The following is a 20,627-nucleotide window of genomic DNA, read 5'->3' on the forward strand; positions in this document are numbered from 1 at the left end:
CTGCTCTGCTGTTATTTGTCTGAAGCTCAGAATTAAAACCCCGTGAATCCTGTTTGTTAGCGTGGGTTGATGCTCAATGGCCACAAAGACATTTTAGCGTCATGTTATGAGGTCGAAGCTGAGAGTTCAGACAGATACACTTGGCATGAATACATAGATGCGCCCAGGGAATACTTCGTGACAACATATAATTTAAAATGAACTTTATTGATGCTGTCGACGTGACCGAGCTTTATCTGTCTTGATGGAACGACGCCCCCCCACGCTCTGCGTCTTCTTTGATTATGCACATACACATCGGGATCATGCAGCCTCTATAGTGGGTGGACTGTTAAATCCATCGTGGGGGTCTCTGTGGCAGCAACATCTGGCTCACATCTGCTTGTCAAGGATTTATCTCCATTTAAGTTGCTTTTTCTTTCCGGCAGAAACATACTACCAAATTAAGCTGTCACTGATGGCACCAAATGACATCAATCGTAGCATTTAGCTTGAGAAGCAGAGATGCACCACAGTACATGTATGTTGTCCTGCTGCCATCAATGTTCACTCCCAGGATGTGTTCTCACTTGATGGCCTTTATACGCACATTGAGATATGACATCACTGCCCGGGTAATGAATGGCTCTTCCTCTGTGGTTACTTTCCCAGATCCTCCTGTGTTCTGCAGTAAACGCTCACCTAAGCTGAGCAGGAATCTTACGTAGATGAGCAAACCAGCAGACACCAAAACTCCCCCGGCCTCCGATCACAGGGCCGTTTCAGTGAGGACACGGTAACCACTGTGGGAGTGGGGATAAAAAGAATGATACAAGACACTTCACCAACTATAAAACTACTTTTGTCTGTTACGAATTGGAAAGTGTACAGTATAACACAGCCTTATATTGAAAAAACAAACAAAAAAAACAAACAAAATGCAGATTGCGAGACAGACCGTGAGAACAAAAATATGGCATCAGTAAAAATGATGCTGACAGTCCTACGGTTCGAGAGTTGAAGGAAAGCATCCTGAAGAGACAGATTAGGTCCCAGAAACAACTCACCCAACAAGAAGCTTCCTGGACTGTCAGGCCAAGAGGGAACCTCCATCCAAGTCTTGTCTCTTACTGATTACCTAAAAGATGGAGCCTGTTGATGTGAGATATACTCACTTCATATTTGTAAGATAGAATGTTTTTTGTACTTGTCTTAGTGTACGTACATACCGTGTTCCTCTATTATTTTGACCTGTAGGTACTCTTTGTCTAGGGCTGCCCCCTGCTGATCTTTTGGACTAATATCCCTTGAGTGACTGGCCCCTGCAGTATTCACCTGAGCAGAACTAATCAGACACCAATCCAGATGGCCGAGTACATTGTTTGTTAAATCATGCTCTCCTCGTTGAACCTGGCGGACCCAGCACCTACTCAGGCGGCCCAGGCAGCGTCACAGCTCCATCAGCCAGACCGGGTCTCCTCACACCCTCCAGGTGTCCCGACACCCAGAGGACTCCCTGTGGACGTGGTCAACATGTGACTGAGACCTTTGACCCCCAGACCAGAAGAATACTCACAGGCTTCAGGATGTATTTGAAGCATGAAGGCCATGATGGACATGTATTTATGCAAGAAACTCCTTTTTCTGAAGTAACTTAAGAAAATAAAAGAATGTTTATTGAAAATGTAATAATTTCTAAATGTGCAAAAGAAGCCATTTTTATAAGCATGGACACTTCAGGGAGTTGAACCCCATTCCAGCAGAAGCCCAGGATTTCTAGAGGAGAAGACTTTAGTAGAGTAAGTCGCTGTTTAATGGGTTAAAAAAGATTATTAGTTTTAAATAAGAAAATAAAATTAAGCCAACAGTTCTATTCAGCACTTCCCATTTCCTACCATTCACTGTGCTAAGCTAACTAGCAGCGAGCTGGTCTTCTTCTTCTCTGGCTGCAGAGACAACGTACGTTCAGCATATTTCCACAGAGGTTGTTGTGTTTGTGTGAGTGCTACCAGGAGTCTGACAGATGGAGACGGAAACCCTCTACATCACCTGAGCCCCGATCATACGGACCAACATGAGCAGATGAAGTTGAATAGAACCCTGCTGTTCCCTTTCTGAAGGAGCAAAATAAATGGTTCGTTAAGATGAAGTAAAATTATATGTATTTACCTTGTTGCCATGGTAACATACTGTATATTACTTACCTGAGGAGAACTGCTCCACCAAGGCTTCAGTTCAGTTGGACCGGCAGACACCAAGTCCGGTGAACAGAGGGTCAACCCTGAACAGGGTCGGGAGGGGGGGCAGACAGCAGGACCCCGACGTTGCCCTGACCCTGACAATCCCAGGCATGAACTTACTGTCACCTGAGGAGACGGATGACACAGTGGGGTGGGGGTGGGGGTGGGGGGGCCTCTAGCTTGACTGGAAATAAAAGAGAATACAGGCCTCAGTTGACTCTCATCATTCTGCAACCTCATCTCATGAGAAACATCCTTCTAAACCACCATCAGTCTGTTCATCCATCACATCTACACTATTGTTTGGGGTTGATACCTGGGACGTGTCTGCTGGGACGTCTGTCCCGACTTCATTCGTCCCCATCATCAGTCGCGGCGATGCCAGTGACCTCTGGGTCTCTGAGGTCATGGACCCCATGCACTCCGTCCCAGTCTGCCTCCTCCTCCTCCTCCTGTGTGCCTCCCTCCATCCCGAGGTGGGCTGGAAAAACACTAACCCTCTCATTAATTCTGATTCTAAAAATTACACGACCATTTCATTTAAATTTTGCATTAAAAGGTAATTTTGTGAACAATCTTACTACATGCAGCAAAAAAATGGTTTAAGGGAAAATGATTTTTTGACTGCTGTTGAAGGCATGCTAGCATTCATCCACTAGCATTCATTGTGCTAAGCGAACTAAAGGCTAACAGCCTTGAAGGTGGCTGGTATCCAGGAGGACAAAGAACAAGTGTATATTTACTCCCCCCAAAATACTTCAAACAGCTTCACTACTCTGAGAAGTCTGAATTATGACATCACCACTTCTGGAGACGTAAACATGAGATGAGATAAAGGATCTCCACAAGCTTCTCCGTTAATTGTGCGCTGACCTGCTCATATCCACCAGCCTGGTGGTACCGGTCCCCGGGCCCATGATGGTTTCTCTCCTGGTTGTAGTTCCTGCAGTATTTAGCGTCATTGTATTGTGGAGCAGCGGCAAAGAGTCTCTGTCTCACAGTCCAACCGAGGTTGAATGAAGGACGCTGGTTACCTTTAGGTTATACAGCTAAATTAAAAAAAACTAAACTAATAGCCATCAGTTATCAATAATCCCTGGCAGCTTCCTGTGGGTGGGCGTGGCTTGTCTCCAATGGGCGGGGTCAATCAGATGAACAAGAAGTATAGATCTAAATAGCTCTATCTGCTGGACAACTTTGGAAAGTACAAAAAACAAATTGGGAAATTTATGTTAACACTCAACTCAAATTTCATATTCAGAATATTGTTATTCTTCATTTTAGTGTATGCTTAATTAACCAGGCCATTGCAAAAACAAAGAGGGACAAATTCATTCACTGAAAATCCCAAATTAATTTAAATTGAACTCCCTATATTTGTGTTTGGCTTTGATCGCGGTTTGAATTGAATAGGTTTAGATAACATGATCAACATTTTGCTGTGGTGGTTGAGAGTAAAATCATTTCTGGGATTTTCCAAATACTAATGTTCAAATAATAATGATCATTTTAACTGGGAACTGTTTTTTTTTTGTTTGTTTTTTTACCTTTTCAGTTGTATGACATTGTATTTCTTCCTAGTATTTTTCTTTCAGGCCTGTCACTACCAACCCAGACACATACAGTTCATGACCACATTTATTAAAAGGTAATCTATTACTTTATGCTCAGGGATCTGAAATTCCAATTTGGAAACGTCGCTGAGCTAGAATTTCAAATTAAATGGATTTTCTTTTAAATGAGCAACTTGTGATCACAAGAAATTTACTGTTATTTTTCATCGATGATGACTATATTAGTCAGTATTTGAAAGCGAGCTGTACCATAATCTTACTTCTTTATTGTTATTTTATTACTCACTTGTATACACATATCAGACATATTTATTCTATCCTAGTTTTACCAACATGCTATTTTATATATTTTTTAATGACCTCCCTGTATCAGGGAGTGACTTTGGCCCCCAGTCCTGCAGTACCAGCTTTCCTTCCTGGCTGTAGGAGGATTTGGCTTTCTTGTGTGCGACTGTATTGTTGATTTATTAGTTATGTATTTTACATTTATTTATTTCTCCTTACTTCTGCTGGGCCAAACTGAACCTTACAATGGGCCAAATTTGGGTCCGGGGGCCCCATTTTGGAAATCCCTGTCCATAAATAGCATTCCTCGTGAGTCGCAACTCTATAAATTGATTAAGTAGCCAAACCTCAATCACCAAAGAAGTTGATACATGCACATTTGCTTCATCTGATTACAGCAGGCTTTGCTACCACTGGTAATTTATTCACAATCAGCTGCAGGAAAGTGGCAGAAATATGTATGAATATTAAGATTTATGTTCATTATTTAGGTGATATGTTTTTTGGGTTTTTTTTTGTCCATCAGTTTATTTGAGCTTTTCTTAAATTGGCTTCTGCTGCATCGGGCTTGGAAACTGTTTAACCACTCAACTTTTATGAAGGCCAGCTGCTTCTGGTTCTGGTTCTGAGATCGTGTTTTGTTCATTTTCCTTGCATTCATTCGGGCAGGCAACAAGTGGACTGTTGTCGCCTACCTGCCCCAGTTTGCTAGTCCTGTGTCAAACGACACGATCCACAAAAAAGCCATTTGAAGTCATGAACTTGACCCAACAGCAAGTTTCAAGTTTCAATTTCATGCTGAAATTTGTGCCCCTGTTGGTCATTAATTAACAAACTCCTCCTTACTCTGTCTGATTCTCCTCATACTTACTCTCAACCCCTGGGTGAGGTGAAGTTATGAAGCTTTTGTGTTTGTGTCACATGACTGGATGTGCTCGTCGTGAATGTTGATAGCTCGCCATGAAAAACAAAACTATAATATCTCCTCCCACATGGTCGGCTCTCTTGCAAAATTAACACGCGTGACAAATATCTGTCCCTGAAGAAATTTACAGGGCACTATTGGCTCATGGTCATAGTGCCTCCTAGTGGTTACAGGAAGTACAACAGATGTAACAAATATTGACTGACATCAGTGTTTCACTGTGCTGTCCTGGAGGTGGAGGCCGCGTGAGGGTCCATTCAAAGCCTTTGGTAGTGCAGTGGAGTAGTAGTTTTAGTTTAGTAAGTAGTTTTAGAAGAAAATATAAATCACTTTTGTAACTGATCCAAACTACAAATGTGTAACTTGAACAACTTTCCATCCCCCATTTTTCCCATGCAAGGGTGATCTCTCAGGGCCAAAAGACAGAAACCAGGAAACAACAGGCCTGGTTGTCCACCTCCACCTCACTGCTTGTTGCAGTATTGTTGTAGTATTGTTACAATACTAAATATGTTTCATGAGTTTTCAATTTGATTTTGAATTAGTGAGATGATAAAAAGCAAAGTTAGAAAGCACTGAAACAGATCTTGGGCTGTTGCATGAGGGCCCTGCAGGCTGGTGGCCAGAGATGTGATCTTCTGCTCCTCACCAGAGGCTACGGTCTGCATCTTCTCCCAGAACTGAGCAGTTGGTGGTTATCGTTTCCCCATCAGCTGCAGCTAAAAAGGGTTGGAAGGACCTTGTGGTCTCAGCTGCTGGAGGAATTAACAACAGGACCGAAAGGAGCAATCACACATTTCAACTGCATTCTTGTTGCATTTTCAATCATGAATAAACGACTGACTAACACAGTGGGTGGGCATCTTTAGCGGGGCACCTAGAAAGGAGGACGAATGGTATGGAAAGTCTTAAAGTGTGGTCCTGAGTGCCACGTTCCACCTGGAACACACAAACATGGTGTGCTGTAAACAACAACAACAAAAAGACTGACTCTCAATCTGCTTTAATAATCTGCCCTTAGTTGCTCCCCCACGGAGATAAATAAAGTTTTCTGAACCTGAGGCGTTAGGGTTAGATTTAGGAGAGGAAATGGGGAAAAAAAGGAAATAAATGAAAGCCATGTCTCAGCCATCAGAGTAATTACCAACAGCGGTAAACACCTGATGTGGTGCCTTGGCGCTGATGATGGTGCGGAATGGTGAGAACACTTTCCTCAAGTGTTCACCATCGTCCATCGTCTCATATACAAGTTGGCACCCTGAAAGCAGCGATAGAATGACATGTTTAATTCATTGTGTGTCCTACTGTTTCATATTCAGTCTATTGTAGTAGTCCAGGCTGAAGGACTGTGGGGCCGTGAACTGCAGTCGCTATTGCAGCCATTTTGGCTGGTGCAACGTAATAAAGAGTGGTGATTGACTTTGAGAATGCTGCTGTCTTCTAACAAATATGCAAGGACCTGTCACAATGCCAGTCCTTAGACCACTGGGTGATGGGGATTTGAAAGGGACGCTGGAAGGTAGAGAGAGGGTTGAACCTGGTAGCGAGTCACGCGGTTTTGTTTCATTTGTTCAGGATTGCGCTTCTGCTCTGTGAGTTCCTCCACCTTCTTCTGGGCAGAACTGTCATAGAGCAGCTTGTCACCCATCATCCTCCCATTCATCTCATCCACACCCTGCAGGACGAAAAAAAAAACAAAAACACACAAGCATGAACTCCAGTGGGAACCAACAGCGGGCCTGCCCCTGTGGTCACAAACTGTTAGTTTCAGGTCAGACCTTACTGTTCGGTCATGCTCGCTCCTCTCAAAGCTGACAAAGGCAAAACCTCAAGACTTTCCATTGTCATCCGCCCTAACAGGGACACTTGTGGTGTTGCCTAGGCAACAGAAAGATTATATTCTTTGTGGCTATGTTGTGCTTACAGGTGTCAGCTAAGTAAGTAACTGGTGCTTCAAAAGAGGTGCGTGAAATATGGGTGACCTAACTGAATCAAGGAGTTATGGTTGTTTAAAGAATAATTAATAATAATAAGCATCAAGGTTGAGTCAGGTTAATGCATGTCATCAAAAGCTATTTGAAACACATACTTCTCCCCCCAGGCTGCACGGTGGTGCAGTGGTCAGCACTGTTGCCTCACTGCAAAAAGGTTCCAGGTTTGAGACCTGGCTCCATCACAGGGTCTTTCTGTGTGAGTCTCCATGTTCTCCCTGTTCCTGCGTGGGTTCTCTCTGGTACTCCAGCTTCCTCCACAGTCCAAAGACATCAAGAGGGGACGAGGCTGATTGATACTCTAGATTGACCGTAGGTGTGGCTGTGAGAGTGAATGGTTGTCTGTCTCTATGTGTTGGCCCTGTGATGGACTGGCGACCTGTCCAGGGTGAACCTCTCCTCTCACCGGAAAGCCACTGGGATAGGCTCCACCCCCCGCAACTCTTAACAGGATAAGCGAAAGAAAATGGATGGATGGACTTGTCCCCCCATTTAAGTCAGTACTTTCACAAAGTACCTCACATCACATGGCCATTGGGAGTCGCCGTAGTCTTATGCAAGGGAATGTTGGGTTTTTGTATGGACCTGGAATGACCAGAGGCATCCAGCAGGGCTGCTTTCTTCACACAGCTTGATCTCAGTCACCTCCTCCTCCTTAATGTACGAGGATGCCATTGAGTTCATTTTCATAGACTGCAAAAGCTTGCAGAGGACTTGGATTGAGGCTGATTCCTCTAAGTAAAAGAAGTTTTCAACAGCTGTCAATCTTCCTCTTCTATGTCTTTACTGTTGTCTTGATGCAACTTTGAAAGTTGATCACAATGAAGATGAAGTCGCGTGAATGTTTCATGTTCATAAGATCAAAGTCTGATTTCTGAAACCAAAGCCAGAATGCAAAGAAGTTCCTTGTGAGATCAAATAGAAAGAAAGAATGTCAGAATCAATGCCAGACCTCTAGACCACATGACCTGAGGCTATTGGAAACAATGGATTAATTTTGAAGTATATGAAAAATACATTTTCAGTGAAATAGTCATACAAAATATACGCAGCTATTACATGCAATACAAAAAGAAGCATCATATACTTGTGGTCCAGTTCTAACATCTGATTCTGGTTGTAGTTCCTAGCTCAAATGACACGGAAGCTACAGTATAGAAAAAAACCCCAAAACAATACATTCTGCCTCATTTTGCACTAAAATATTCATACAAATTATAGGATAGGGCTGCATGATTTTGGAAAAGAAATATCTATTTTGAGTCATAAAATGGTTGCTATTTGATTTTCAACATAAGAAGGAATGTTAAGTTCTCTACACAAGTGTTCTCATTTTCCTTGAAGAACCAGTTTCACTGATATTGGCGGAATCTTTGTGGGTCTCTGTACCAAACAGATGTTTTCTTATGTCATCAGAAGTGAGTTTGTTCACACCAACTTTATGGAGTCAAACTGAAAACATGGTGTGGTTGTTCTTCCCTTCCTCACAATATTTTCTATTCATAGAAACTCCAGACTCCTCCGCCATAATCTGAAATTGGACAAATACAGGCTTTGAGGTGAGCCGTCCACCGTAGAGTCTGTCTTCCAGTAGATGTGGATCAGAGAGTCTTCTGTGCAGCAGCCGACAGCAGCGGCAGCTCAGCGGAGGCCTGGTGCTGCTGGGGGGGTGTCACCATCCCTCTCTGTTCACATGTTTGTTAAAGGTGCAACATTTTCCACTGCTTTACTTTTACTGTCAAACGGCCCTTTCATGGCCTGCAAACCGGGTGCTGCTGGAGGAGGCTGCAGACCTGAAGGGGCTCAAGCTGCCACCCGTAGCTCCACCTGCTCACGTCCCCCCTGTCCATCAGTCTCTCCTCCTTTCTCTCCCTCTTTATCTCTGTCCCTCTCTTTCCTTCTGTATATCTGTCTTCCTCCATTATCTGTCTTTGTCTCTGCCCCGCTCTCCTGCTCTCTTTCCCCCCAACTGGTCAAAGCAGACGTCCGTCCCCACTGATCCTGGATCTGATCCACGTTCCTGCCTGTTAAAAGAAAGGTTTTCGTCACCACTGTTGCAGAATGTGCTGCTGATGGAGAATTGTTGGGTGGAGGTTCATTGAAGGAGTGGTTCTGGACCTGCTCTACTTGGAAAGAGTCAGGAGAGAACTTTTGTTGTGATTTGGCGCAAGACAAATAAAATTGACTTGACTTGCAATGCATTACTGACTGATACAAATAAAGTGGTGAAGATGACAAATACAGCACACATGGAAACAGACACTGCCCTGCGACAGACTGGCGACCCGTCCAGGGTGAACCCCGCCTCTCGCACTAAGCTGGGATAGGCTCTGCCCCCCCCCAACAGATAAACGGAATAGAAAATAGATGGATGGATGGAACCAGACACTGATGTATTTTTAATCAGGGGTTTCTCTGGTGGATTAGATTCATTTTTCCAGGTTCAGGGCAGTGCTGCAATGAGCGTCAGAGCTGCTGCTGCTTCTGCTGGTGTCGACTTCTCTGCCTGGAGTTGTGCTGATCCACATCTACTGACAAAAAATGGTTGTATTATCCTTGAAAACACAAGGAGGTCGAATAATTTGCTATGCCGAACATCCTGTCTTCTAAACAGAAGCACTGCTCACTTTTTCAAACTTTCTAGGATGTGTTATTCTACAAGGTTTTATTTTGACAGCAACCGTAAGCTTATTACCTTCACCAAGGAGGCCGTGTTTCCTGCATCTGTCCGTCTGTCCACAGGATAATTTCCACACATCACACATTTGATTAGAGCAGCTATGCAAGCTTTATTCATGAGGGAAAGACTGTTTTGGAGAAAAGTGTATTCAATAACTTTGGAGTCTCCGTTGTCTTGCCAGGTGGGGGTCTGGAGCTCTGTGTCGCACACAGAGAGGAGTCAGGAGGGAGAAGGGCGTTTCTTTGGCACAAAAAATAGTGGACTATTAGTGTACATCCATAAAATTTGGCACGTTCCTTTCAGGAGGTCTGGGTTCTGAGGGGAACTCACTTCCTGTGGAACACTACAGGTGTCGCAAAATTGACTTAACCATCAATTAAAGTGTGGAGGAAAACACTAAAATAAATCAGACACGATACTAATGACTTATAGAAGTTGTAAACTGGCCATTTTTGACTGAAAGAAGATGAAGCAGGCTGGAGGGTTCCCGCCCAGTCGTGAGGATGACGTATGTTCCGCAGGTGACACGTGAGCCCCTGAAGGAGCTGTTCGCTGCAATGTCACGGCACAGTTCGCAGTGTCTGCATGACTCTTTTTGACCACCAGAGGATGACAGCAGCCAGCTCCAACAGCTGCCAGCTCCAACAGCAACCAGCTCCAACAGCAACCAGCTCCAACAGCAACCAGCTCCAACAGCAGCCAGCTCCAACAACTTCCTTTAGCTCTTGGTCTGATGCCCTCTGGTCTGTTTCAAGGCGATGTAATAGACACATCCCACACTCTGTGTTTGTTTAAAGTTTGCTTTCATGTTTTTTTTTTTTTAATTTATTGTACTGGGCCTTATAAATGTCAGTTAATTGCATTTTAGCTGCTGCGGCCAAACAACCTGTGATGGCTCCTTACACAATTCACTTTCTTTCTACCATCAGGGTAATTAAACCCCATTAGGAGATCTGCATGTCATCAAGGGATTATTTACCTCAGCATTCTAGGTATACCTTTCAGGAATCTGTCAGACAAAGAGCAGAAATCCTTGTCCTTCTTTTTCTTTCGGAGCATACATGCCTCTCAGGCTCTGTGGTGTTCAGTGTTCAGACTGACCTCTTCCTCGAGCTGCTGAGACATGAATGCTTCATCTTTGCTACATTTCAACACAAACTTTTATTAAATAGGAACTCCAGCGAATGGTAAAGATATGTAAGTGCTGCTCAGTTGGCGGTAAACTGGAGGTGTGGGGTCTTTTGACAGGCATTAGCAAGCTGCACTCTGGAGAACGTAGGACCCAGTGTTTTCAGACGAGGAGTTCTCAACTTTTGCTGCTTCAGTTTTGTGAAGGAAATCTTCAGCTCACTTTACATACTCAATCACTGGGGTGCCCCTCAAGTGCTTCCACATCTCTACCGACTCTCTCCAGATACAAGAGGTCATTAAAGGTCCAGATACAAGAGGACACAAAGGCGGTGTCATATAAGGTTGCAATCTAGTACAAAAAGCTGCAGGCAAAAACACAAGATTACAATGTTGTGAACATGGAGTCAAACAGCAGTTAGCCAACCCAGTGTTCTTGCATCAGTCAGGAACAGACATCAACGCAAAAAATCCAATAAAAATATGCATATTTGAAAAGTTAAGTTAAGATTAAGTGTTGCCGTCCCCACAGACTCCGAGGCTCTGATCTATCCCAATGTAGATATGAGGAGGACAGGGACACGTAGGAATATAGAAGGTCAAAAATACTTCATCCAGAACCTGCATCCAGCCTGTCACATGCTCATAGTTATCCTAAGCTCACAAAGGTGAGCATCTTTGAGACTCAGAATGCAGAAGGAGCCAGCTACTTACAACATACACTGAGCTGAAAGCTAATGGCGACCGTTAGCCGTCCACCAGTGACAGAAACAAAACTGTCCAGAAACTCTGTCCGCTGACATCCATGTCTTCTTTATCAAGACATGTGTTCAGTTATAATTCCAAACAATACAACATGACGGACTACAACCTTTCCACTTTGACATCACCGTGTGCGAACCTGCACCAGCAAGTCTTTCTCTGCATCATGTGATCTTCTGAACTGGTTTCAGTGGGGGATGCAGGAGAAGCAGTTTACGCGGGTTAAAAACAGAAACGTAGCCTAGCTGTTCCTGCTAACGGTGGATCGGCGCCACATGTGAGGAGGCTGAGACCAACACAATTTGGATTGGACAGGAAACCTTTTGAGGTCACCAAGTACCCTGGCAGATTTACACTCCAAACTTTTGGATTGTCTTATAACACCTTTCGATTTGCTCATGACCCTTTAAAAGAAGACAATCTCCAACAGAACTCTGGTTTATTGAAACGAAAAACGTTTGGATTCAGCAGCGAATCCTCTGGATTCATTAATGAAACTCCCAGATTAGTTCAACGTTTGGATTCACAAACTATCCTTTAAGATTTGCTCAAAGAAAATTCTTTAGGATACACAAACAAAAGTTCTGACTTTGCCAATGACCCTTAAAGATTCAAAAAACAACAAAAAAAAAGCATTTTGCATTTGCAAAGAAAACTTTTGGAATTGCGAACGAAACAGGATTTGCTAATCAAATGTTCGGATCCTCTGACAAACCTGGATTCACTAACAAAACTTTGGGATTCGTGAACAGAACTTTTGCAGGACAATTTGGGGATAAACTGACGAGATGTTGTGACGAGCCAACAAAACTTTTGGATTCACAGAAAATGGTGGGATTTGCTAACAACACTTAAGAAGAAAGCTTATGGATTGACATTATTACTTTGCTACCTAAATGTATTTTACCTAATCACAACCTTTTCTCCCTCCAGTCTCGTCTGCGATTGCATCGCCTGACTTCAGTGTGAAGGGGAAGAGACTCCATAGAAGGACAGAGGGGCTGCAGGTGGATCCTGGCACAGACGCTGTTGTGTCAGACACAAGCAACAATCAACCATCAGCAATGTCATAGCTGAAAACTGCATCAACATATTTCATTTCAGCTGATGTTTTGAATGATTGATCATTTTTAACAATTTATTTCATTACAAAGAAATCAAGAAGTGTTTCATTTAAGGATTTTACTCCAATCATCACATCTGGATTCATTTTTTTACATTTTCCCGCACTTGGTTGAGGGATGTGAAAGGCGTCTATTGAGCCAAGGAGGGCGCACGCGTTGAGTTCGGTTAATGCATCAAAACTGACTGTTCACAATGTGCCTTCATGGCCATTTGCACCTAATTCACCTTAATAAAACTACTGATATTACAGCTGCCTTCATGTTGAAGTGGGAGTTGCTCCAACTATTTATACAGCCGCAGTGTTGGCACTGACGCTTTAAATGTTTTCCAGAGGAAACAGCTTCTTTTGGGGGGGGGCCCACCCCCGAACCCCCACCGGTGACTGCCTCTCTAGATCCGCCCCTGTAAATACGCCACATAATTAGGGAGAGAATGAAAGTGGAGTGACGTAGGCTGACCGTGGGGGAGTTTGGAGAGGTTCACTCGGAGAAGCGCGCTCACCTGCGTGAGACCCGCAGCGACCGCTAAAGAAGCGTCTCACTCGCCTGAGAGGGATTATTCTGACTGCCCCCCCACCTCTTTAACAATGAGCAACATTTCTTTGGGATTACAAACTATGAAGCGCTTTTCATGGGCGTTCTCGTCCGAGCAGCAGTGAGCAGACGCCGATCCTCCGCTCGTCTCGTCTCAACATGTCATCCAAATTGTGCGCTTATATCCTACTTCTCTCCGCTCTTCACATGCGGTAAGTTGCGCACTTTTGAATTGGAAAGAGCGCCAGTATGAATCAGTGGATGTCCAAAAAAAAGACGTTTTCAGGACGACAGTAAAACTTTGTGGTGCCTCTGAGTCTGCCGCAGGTGCGCTGCTGGCTTGCTGGTGTCTCACTGTTTTACCTTTCCAGCTCTCTGACCATCGAGTACGAGGAGGACTACGAGGATGTGACCGTGAACCAGATGCTCGCCCCCAGATCCCAGGAGACCGACGCCACGGAAATACTCAACAACCTGCTCAAAGAATATGACAAGAAGTTGCGGCCGGATATCGGAGGTAAATGTCATATGTGTGTGTGTGTGTCTATATATATATATATATATATATATATATATATATATATATATATATATATATATATATATATATATATATATATGTATGTATATGTATATATGTGTGTGTGTGTGTATATATATATGTGTATATATATATATATGTGTATATATATGTATATATATGTGTATATATATATGTGTGTATATATATATGTATATATATATACACACATATATGTATATATATGTATGTATATATATGTATATGTATATATATATATACAGTATATATATAGACACACAGTATATATGAATGATAGAGATGATGGAAGTGGTCATTCTTCCATTCCACCTGCCGCGGGGCTTGAGGGTGAGGCTGCTGTCTTAATTACAGTTCCTGATGAATTAGTCAGGATTGTTGAGGCCAACAGATAAATTAGCTAATAAGAACTTCCCTCAAGGTGGTTATCAGATGGTTGTCACAAAAAAAGCATAATCAAAGCGGAATAATTAATTGTTCAAAAATACATTTAACCATCCAAAATGATGCACATATTTCACTGTAGTTTTATTCATATTCACATGCAAATGTGTTGAAGTGTGACTTACAAAGAAGCTTGAACATTGAGAAGCAGAGGTTGGGAGCCAAAAATGGCTTTTGAAGATTTTCCACCTATTAAGATACAATTTTTTATTATTGAGGGGGGGGGGCGGTTAAAGGAAATCAAAGATTGTTTCTAACAGCTTAACCCAGAAGTTTGTGAACTGTCCTCACGTAGTTCTCCAAGTCACTGGACGTTTAATTGTCATCCATAAAATATTGTAATATTAGCACTCGCCCGATACTGGATTACTGGGGCTGATAGCAACATTAGGGAGTGAAAGATGTCAAAAACCTAAGTATTAACAATTTGTGTTCCTGCAAAATGAACTTTCATCAAATTAATGACAGAGAGATGTAATGGAAGCAGGATATTTTGTGGTTTTTGTTGTATTTTTGTATTTACTCGCATTACCGTAATTGAGTAGTTTTTTGCGTACTCACACTGTTTTAAGTAGTTTTTAGAACTTTACTTAAGTTTTTAAGGTTTTCTTTCAAGCATTGTTCTTCGCTATCATTTTAGATAACGTCCCCTGCTGAGTAAAACCAAAAAAGCCCAAAACCATAATGAAAGTAAAGTCTGGGAACAACGGCAGTGACTGATGGGAAGGAGAAGGAGCTGGTTTGAAATCTCAAGAGAGATGGAGGCAGACGTATTTATACCACCGTATTTGAGGTTCGCGTCAGCTGGGAGTGCCAAAATGGCAACAGCGACTAGCGGCTTTTAAAACTCGATGTCAAACCTGCGCAAGTGAGCCAAGGTGAGGGAATTTGTCTTTTGCAGTTGCATTGGTAGTTAAAAAGGAAGATTTCACGCTAAGATGCTTTGCTCAAGTCAGCCAGACAGAAATGGTTTTATTGACTGAAGTTACGCTAAGGGAGTCTTTTTCCCGTCTCGCCGTGATGACAGTGTTGCACGTGTTGAATAATCTCGCAGGTCTTTAGTCTTTACTCATGCAAATTGTTCTGTTCAGTGAGGTGAACGTTGTCAACGAATACAGAATACAGAATATAGATCTGGAGGCCAAAACCACGGCGGGCCTGTTGTAGCTCCAGGTTTTCTTCTTCTTCGCGGACTTTCACAGGAGAACGAGAATATTCCTCATTTCCTGAATTATGTTCTTGGAAAAAAACAAGGCAAACATGTCAATGGATATCAGACAACAGACAAATATGTACTTATATGTATATCAGCACTGGGGGGGGGGGGGTAAAGTTGAAGTTGCTTGAGTCTGATAGCTCACATTAGCTGATACCATCATCCAAAGCAACATATCGGTCCGGCTTGTGAACCTAAATCCATAAAGGAATTGCAGGTTATAATGCACAGTTACTGCGCAGCACATTGTAGGTTATAGCACCTGTGTGACACGTTTAACACTTTGGTGCCCGTCGCTGGGACTCAGACTCCCATATCCTGCTGTTTGCGGCTCAGTCTGGAGCCTACAGGAACACAGGTCAAGATGAGACGTCATCGTGTCCTCATGAATATAAATTACTTTTGGAGGTTGGAGTGGAGGATGTGAGGAGTTTGGTAATTCTCTTGAGCTTCTTGTTTTCTTGTGTCTTATACGAGGCGATGGGAGGATGTGATTGTTGGTCAGGTGGAGGCAGCGTCGTCTTCAGAGAGGTCGTTTCTGGCGCCTTGGAGGGGAACACGTGGTTGTTAGCTTGGCTTCGACTCATGAGCGAGATTGGTTGTCTGTCAGAGACTCAGCATCTGCAGCGTCTGCCACTGCCGGCCAGCTGTATGTGACGTGAAGATTTAAGAAGTCAAACTGGGGGAATGACTGCAAATGACTGAGTCTGACATTCATTCCTCTCGCTAAATTTGTTTTATTCACGTCTTATGTGACACTTTTTCAAATAATTTATGTTGATTGCAAAAAAATGCCACATTTTCTACATTGTGAAAATGGAATTTGCTTCCGCGTCAATAGATCTTCGTATATACAGCTCAGACCATGCCAGAGGAGTACGATGTATAAATGTCTAAAACCGTTAATCGTTTATAAATGTTAACCGAGGTAAAATTTTAAGATACTTGGAATAATGTGTTGAAGTCTTATCACCCAGGAGTAATCCACACTCTAACAGGTCGGCCATGAATAGATGAAACCCATAATACATAAAACTGTATCGTTAAAGCTGCTGCAAGAACTGTTAGAAGATGTAAACCAACAAGAGCGAAGTGAGCGGGGTTCCCTGTGTTCTTCGTTTAATCTACATCCACGAACCACTTTGGTCCCTCAAAGAGTCATGTTAGCGTAAATGATCCCAGGGAGAACTACCACAAGACCTCAACTCAGTCTGTCTCGGTTTAATGGGCCTCATCTGGCTTGTTTTGGTTCAGTCTCGCACATTTTATGGTCTACAGCTTCTATTAACTTCCTGTATGGGACGACGGGCTGGAGAGGTGACAGATAGTTGAGTTGGTGAATGCGTTTGACCCTCATCACAATATGCTAACACTAATCCCAGTTGAGGTGTGAGTACGTTTTGGTAACAAAACAAAAAAAAAAAAGGATAAAAACTACAAATCCTGTGTTAGCATTAAATACCACCGAGATGTATGCTTGTCACAGATACCATGACTTTTGACCCCTGAAATCAGTACATCCTTTAGTTCAAGGGGGCAGCACGGCTCGGAGGTAGAGTTGCAACCGAAGGGTTGTTGGCCCGATCCTCACTTCCCCTGGTGACCATGTTGAAGTATCCTTGAACAAGATACTGAGCCCCTAATTGATGGCCCTGCGATGGACTGGCGACCCTCCCAGAGTGAATTCCGCCTCTCGGCCAATGTCAGCTGGGATAGGCTCCACCCCCCCCAGCGACCCTATAAGCGATAGAAAATGGATGGATCCTTTGGTGGATGTTTTTACCAAATTTTAAAGAAATTCCCTCAATACATCTTTTGGAGATATGGCGCAATGTGACTGATGTTGCATACATAAGGTCATCGTGGCCTTGACCGTCGACCACCAAAATCTCTCCAGTTCATGGAGTCCCAGCGGAGGGTACTGCTGCTGCAATGGAGGCATAAAGAGGTGATTATTAATCCACTGATATTGAAGAAACGCTTTGTGGGATTTAAACATAAATTGCTCCAGAAATCCATTGAGACTCCTGACCTGAAAAAAATGTGACATCATTAAACCAAATACAACTGAGAAATCATGTTACCTCATAGACTTTGTCTTCATAATCACTGGCAGCCAACGTTGTGATACACTTTAGAAATCTGACCGATCGAAAGTGTTTGTTCTACGGTTTGGTGCATCTCTGTACAGTTTAGTTGACGCGTGTCCAGGACGAACCAGCAGCCACATGCAGACGAAAGAACATCTGCAATGTGACATGGTTTGAAAATTGTAACTGGTTAGTTCCTGGTTAATAGGTGTTAAACGCTCTGAGGGGCCCACAATGGAAAACGAATGGAAACTGTCATCCTGTAATAGAGGCTAGTGACAGGAGGGGTGTTTAAAACAGGGGATGCACACGGAGGAGCAGCTGGCAGAGGTTAGCAAACAGAACCTTGAGGCAGTGGTCACACGTCTGTTCCCCTGGGACTCATTGCTGCGCTGCTCTATTCAACCTCTTATCCAACTCTTTGCAAGTAAATTATACTTGTTTTCCAAAATAATGTAGGAGGAGAATGTACATTTACTTTATTTGTAACACTAACATATCAAATACATATATATTCCAGATTCCGTAACTGTGAGGCCTTTGATGACACCCAGCTAGCAGGGATGCTAACTGCAAGTTCTAACAATGCCGAAAACAATTTTATCTAAATTTCATTGCAACATTTAAAGAAAGTTTTAAGGATCTTAAATAATTTCAAGTAATGGTACTATAAGATGTGCCAAAACATCGCATGTTTATTTTCAGAACAAAAATCTTCCAGTTGGGTCTGCAACTGGATAAAATCTCACGTCTGAGGGTTTAAAGTATTTTACCTACAGTCAATTTAGAGTCTGGATTAACCTGGTCCCTCTTGATGTCTTTGGACTGTGGAGGAAGCTGGAGTACCAGAGAGAACCCAGCAGGCACAGGGGGGGAACATGGAGACTTAGGGCTGGGTACCTTTCAAAAAATTTTGTTATCGGTGCCGGTACCGGTTCCTTGATTTCGGTGCCGGTTCCGGTATGGTACTTTTTCGGTAACAATTTAATTTAAAAAAATTAGTGTTAAGAAAATTACATTACAGCGCCAGCGCTGGCCGACTCAATGGCTACGCCAAATCACTCGTGTTAGCTTCAAGTTAGCTTACCTGTTGAAGACGTCTCCGACATGGCGACCGCCCCGTCGTCTGTTTCCTCAGCTAAGGAGGATTCCTCCGGCGGTAGAGATTTCGAAAGAGGCACATCCACGACAGGCGGACTTGAAGGCTGGGATGGGGAAGGCTGCGGTCTGCCCTTCGTAACATCAAACACCGTGCAACGTTCTGCTCTCGTATGTATCCTGTGCACGTTCAGGTGCTTCATCAAATTTGCAGATATTGCATTGCGCTCTATTGGCGTCGATTCCAATAAAATGGAGCGACACTTTTGACCGCGGGGGCATTTCTTATCTTACCGTCTCTTGCGTCTCTCACACACATGCAGGTAACAAAACACACACACATGTAACACGTGTTACCAGAAGCAAAGTATAATGTTCATTGGATGGTGAAGTCATGAACCACCCTACTCTACCTCTCATTGGCAGTTAATATATCTGGGTAAGCCAATCAGAGAGAGAGAGTAAGGCGGGGCCTCTACCAACCTAGACCACTCGTCGCCAGAGTCGCCACCGGCGTATTATCAGACCTTCGCTTTTTACCTCGCAAGTACCGAAACACAGACATTTTCGATACCCGGTAGTTCCGAGGTATTTTGGTCGGTGCTATTAAAGTACACAAGTTTAGCACCCACCCCTATGCAGACTCCACACAGAAAGACCCCGTGTTGGAGCCGGGGCTGGAACCTGGAACCTTCTTGCTTCGAGGCAACAGTGCTAATCACTGCACCACCGTGCCACCCGATATGAATTGTATTCTTTGAATATTCTTTTCTTGTCTGTTCTCACGCACACCTGCAGACTAGAGTGAAGCCTTGTGTTTTCTCCCAGGTTTCCTGAATGAATCCACTTGTATGGCTCATTCAGAGGCAGTGATAAATACTAGGCCCCAACCATGAAGTGCAGATAAGTAAATTAGAAACTCATTTGTTGTGATGCTTTGATAGCAGATGGTGCACTGAATTCATTTGACCTTGTCCACTGGAACATAAATGAATGGGATGTTTTAAAGCTGGTGATGGCCTTTGCCTTAACAACGATGGCCTTTCGGCTGCATAACTTGAAATGTAGAGTGGTACTGGAGCTGAGGGTAAGAGGCCTCCCCTGTTGATGGTTCAGACCCGAAAAGAGGAGGCCTTCCAGTTTTACATGAAGTCGCTGCACAAAACCTGAACAGATTTGCTTCGGGCTCAAGCTCCCCTTCCCGGTGAAGTTCCAGTCATTTCCTCTGATGCGGTGCATGTCTGTGTCTGTCTGCTTGTCTGTCAACAGGATTAGGCAAAGAATTATGAGGGTGGTTTTCACCAAACTTGGCGGAGTATTGGCCAAGGAGGTTCCCGTTACATTTTGGGTCTGATTAGTCATAGCGCCATCTGATGGCCACAGCAGATGTTTGGGTTTTATTGGTTGTTTTGATGTCCTCCTCCTAGCAGCTAGACCTGATACAGCTCAGATTTGGTCAGAAACACATGAAGAACTTGGTGATGGGTTCAAATGAAGACTATGAGTATGAACGTTGTTACCATGGCCAGGACGTCAATCATATCTCACCATAAAACAGGAATCTGATGGAACTGGAATCTAAAGGGTTTGATCTCTTCCAAATTTTTTCCAGAAAACGCCTGTTTGATGAGAGTCCCGACCTGAAAACATTCAAAAGCTGAACATAAGCCATAGTCATAGCGCCGCCTAGTGGTTAGAGGACATAATCTTCATGTAACAAACATTTGATCTACCTTCAAAGACTGTGACGTCTTCATGTGATGTACAGCAACATGATATGTAATAAGTGTATGTTCTCTAATGCCACCTAGTGGACACAGCGCAGCATTAGTCTGCCCCTTCATACAAAATCCAGAAGTTGTTGTTTCACCTCGCTCTCAGGTGTGTGTGTGTGTGTGTGTGTGTGTGTGTGTGTCTGTGTGTGTGTGTGAGGTGGGGGGGGGGGGTCTACTTGTCGCTGCTTGTTTATCATGGTGTTTGGCTCACCTTGGTAGAGGT

At 43.4% G+C, this 20,627-nt stretch overlaps 1 protein-coding gene across 2 annotated transcripts in view; it reads left to right on the forward strand.

Annotated features, from left to right (window-relative positions):
* The first annotated feature begins 13,126 nt into the window (after positions 1 to 13,126).
* Positions 13,127 to 20,627, forward strand: part of gabrg3 (gamma-aminobutyric acid type A receptor subunit gamma3) — a 53,987-nt gene continuing 46,486 nt past the window's right edge. The window contains exons 1-2 of one of the 2 annotated variants that reach the window (XM_086224906.1): positions 13,127 to 13,434; positions 13,594 to 13,739. In XM_086224906.1, coding sequence (XP_086081032.1) covers positions 13,382 to 13,434; positions 13,594 to 13,739 — 199 coding nt within the window. In that variant the 5' untranslated portion in view covers positions 13,127 to 13,381. Of the gene's footprint in view, positions 13,435 to 13,593; positions 13,740 to 17,362; positions 17,390 to 20,627 lie in introns of those variants that run through there. The other variant, XM_086224907.1, reaches the window with a different exon arrangement.

Source organism: Aulostomus chinensis, chromosome 14 (genome assembly GCF_037954235.1).
Source record: "Aulostomus chinensis isolate RoL2024-O1b breed Wild chromosome 14, RoL_Achi_v1.0, whole genome shotgun sequence".
In the NCBI taxonomy this organism is placed as follows: domain Eukaryota; kingdom Metazoa; phylum Chordata; class Actinopteri; order Syngnathiformes; family Aulostomidae; genus Aulostomus; species Aulostomus chinensis.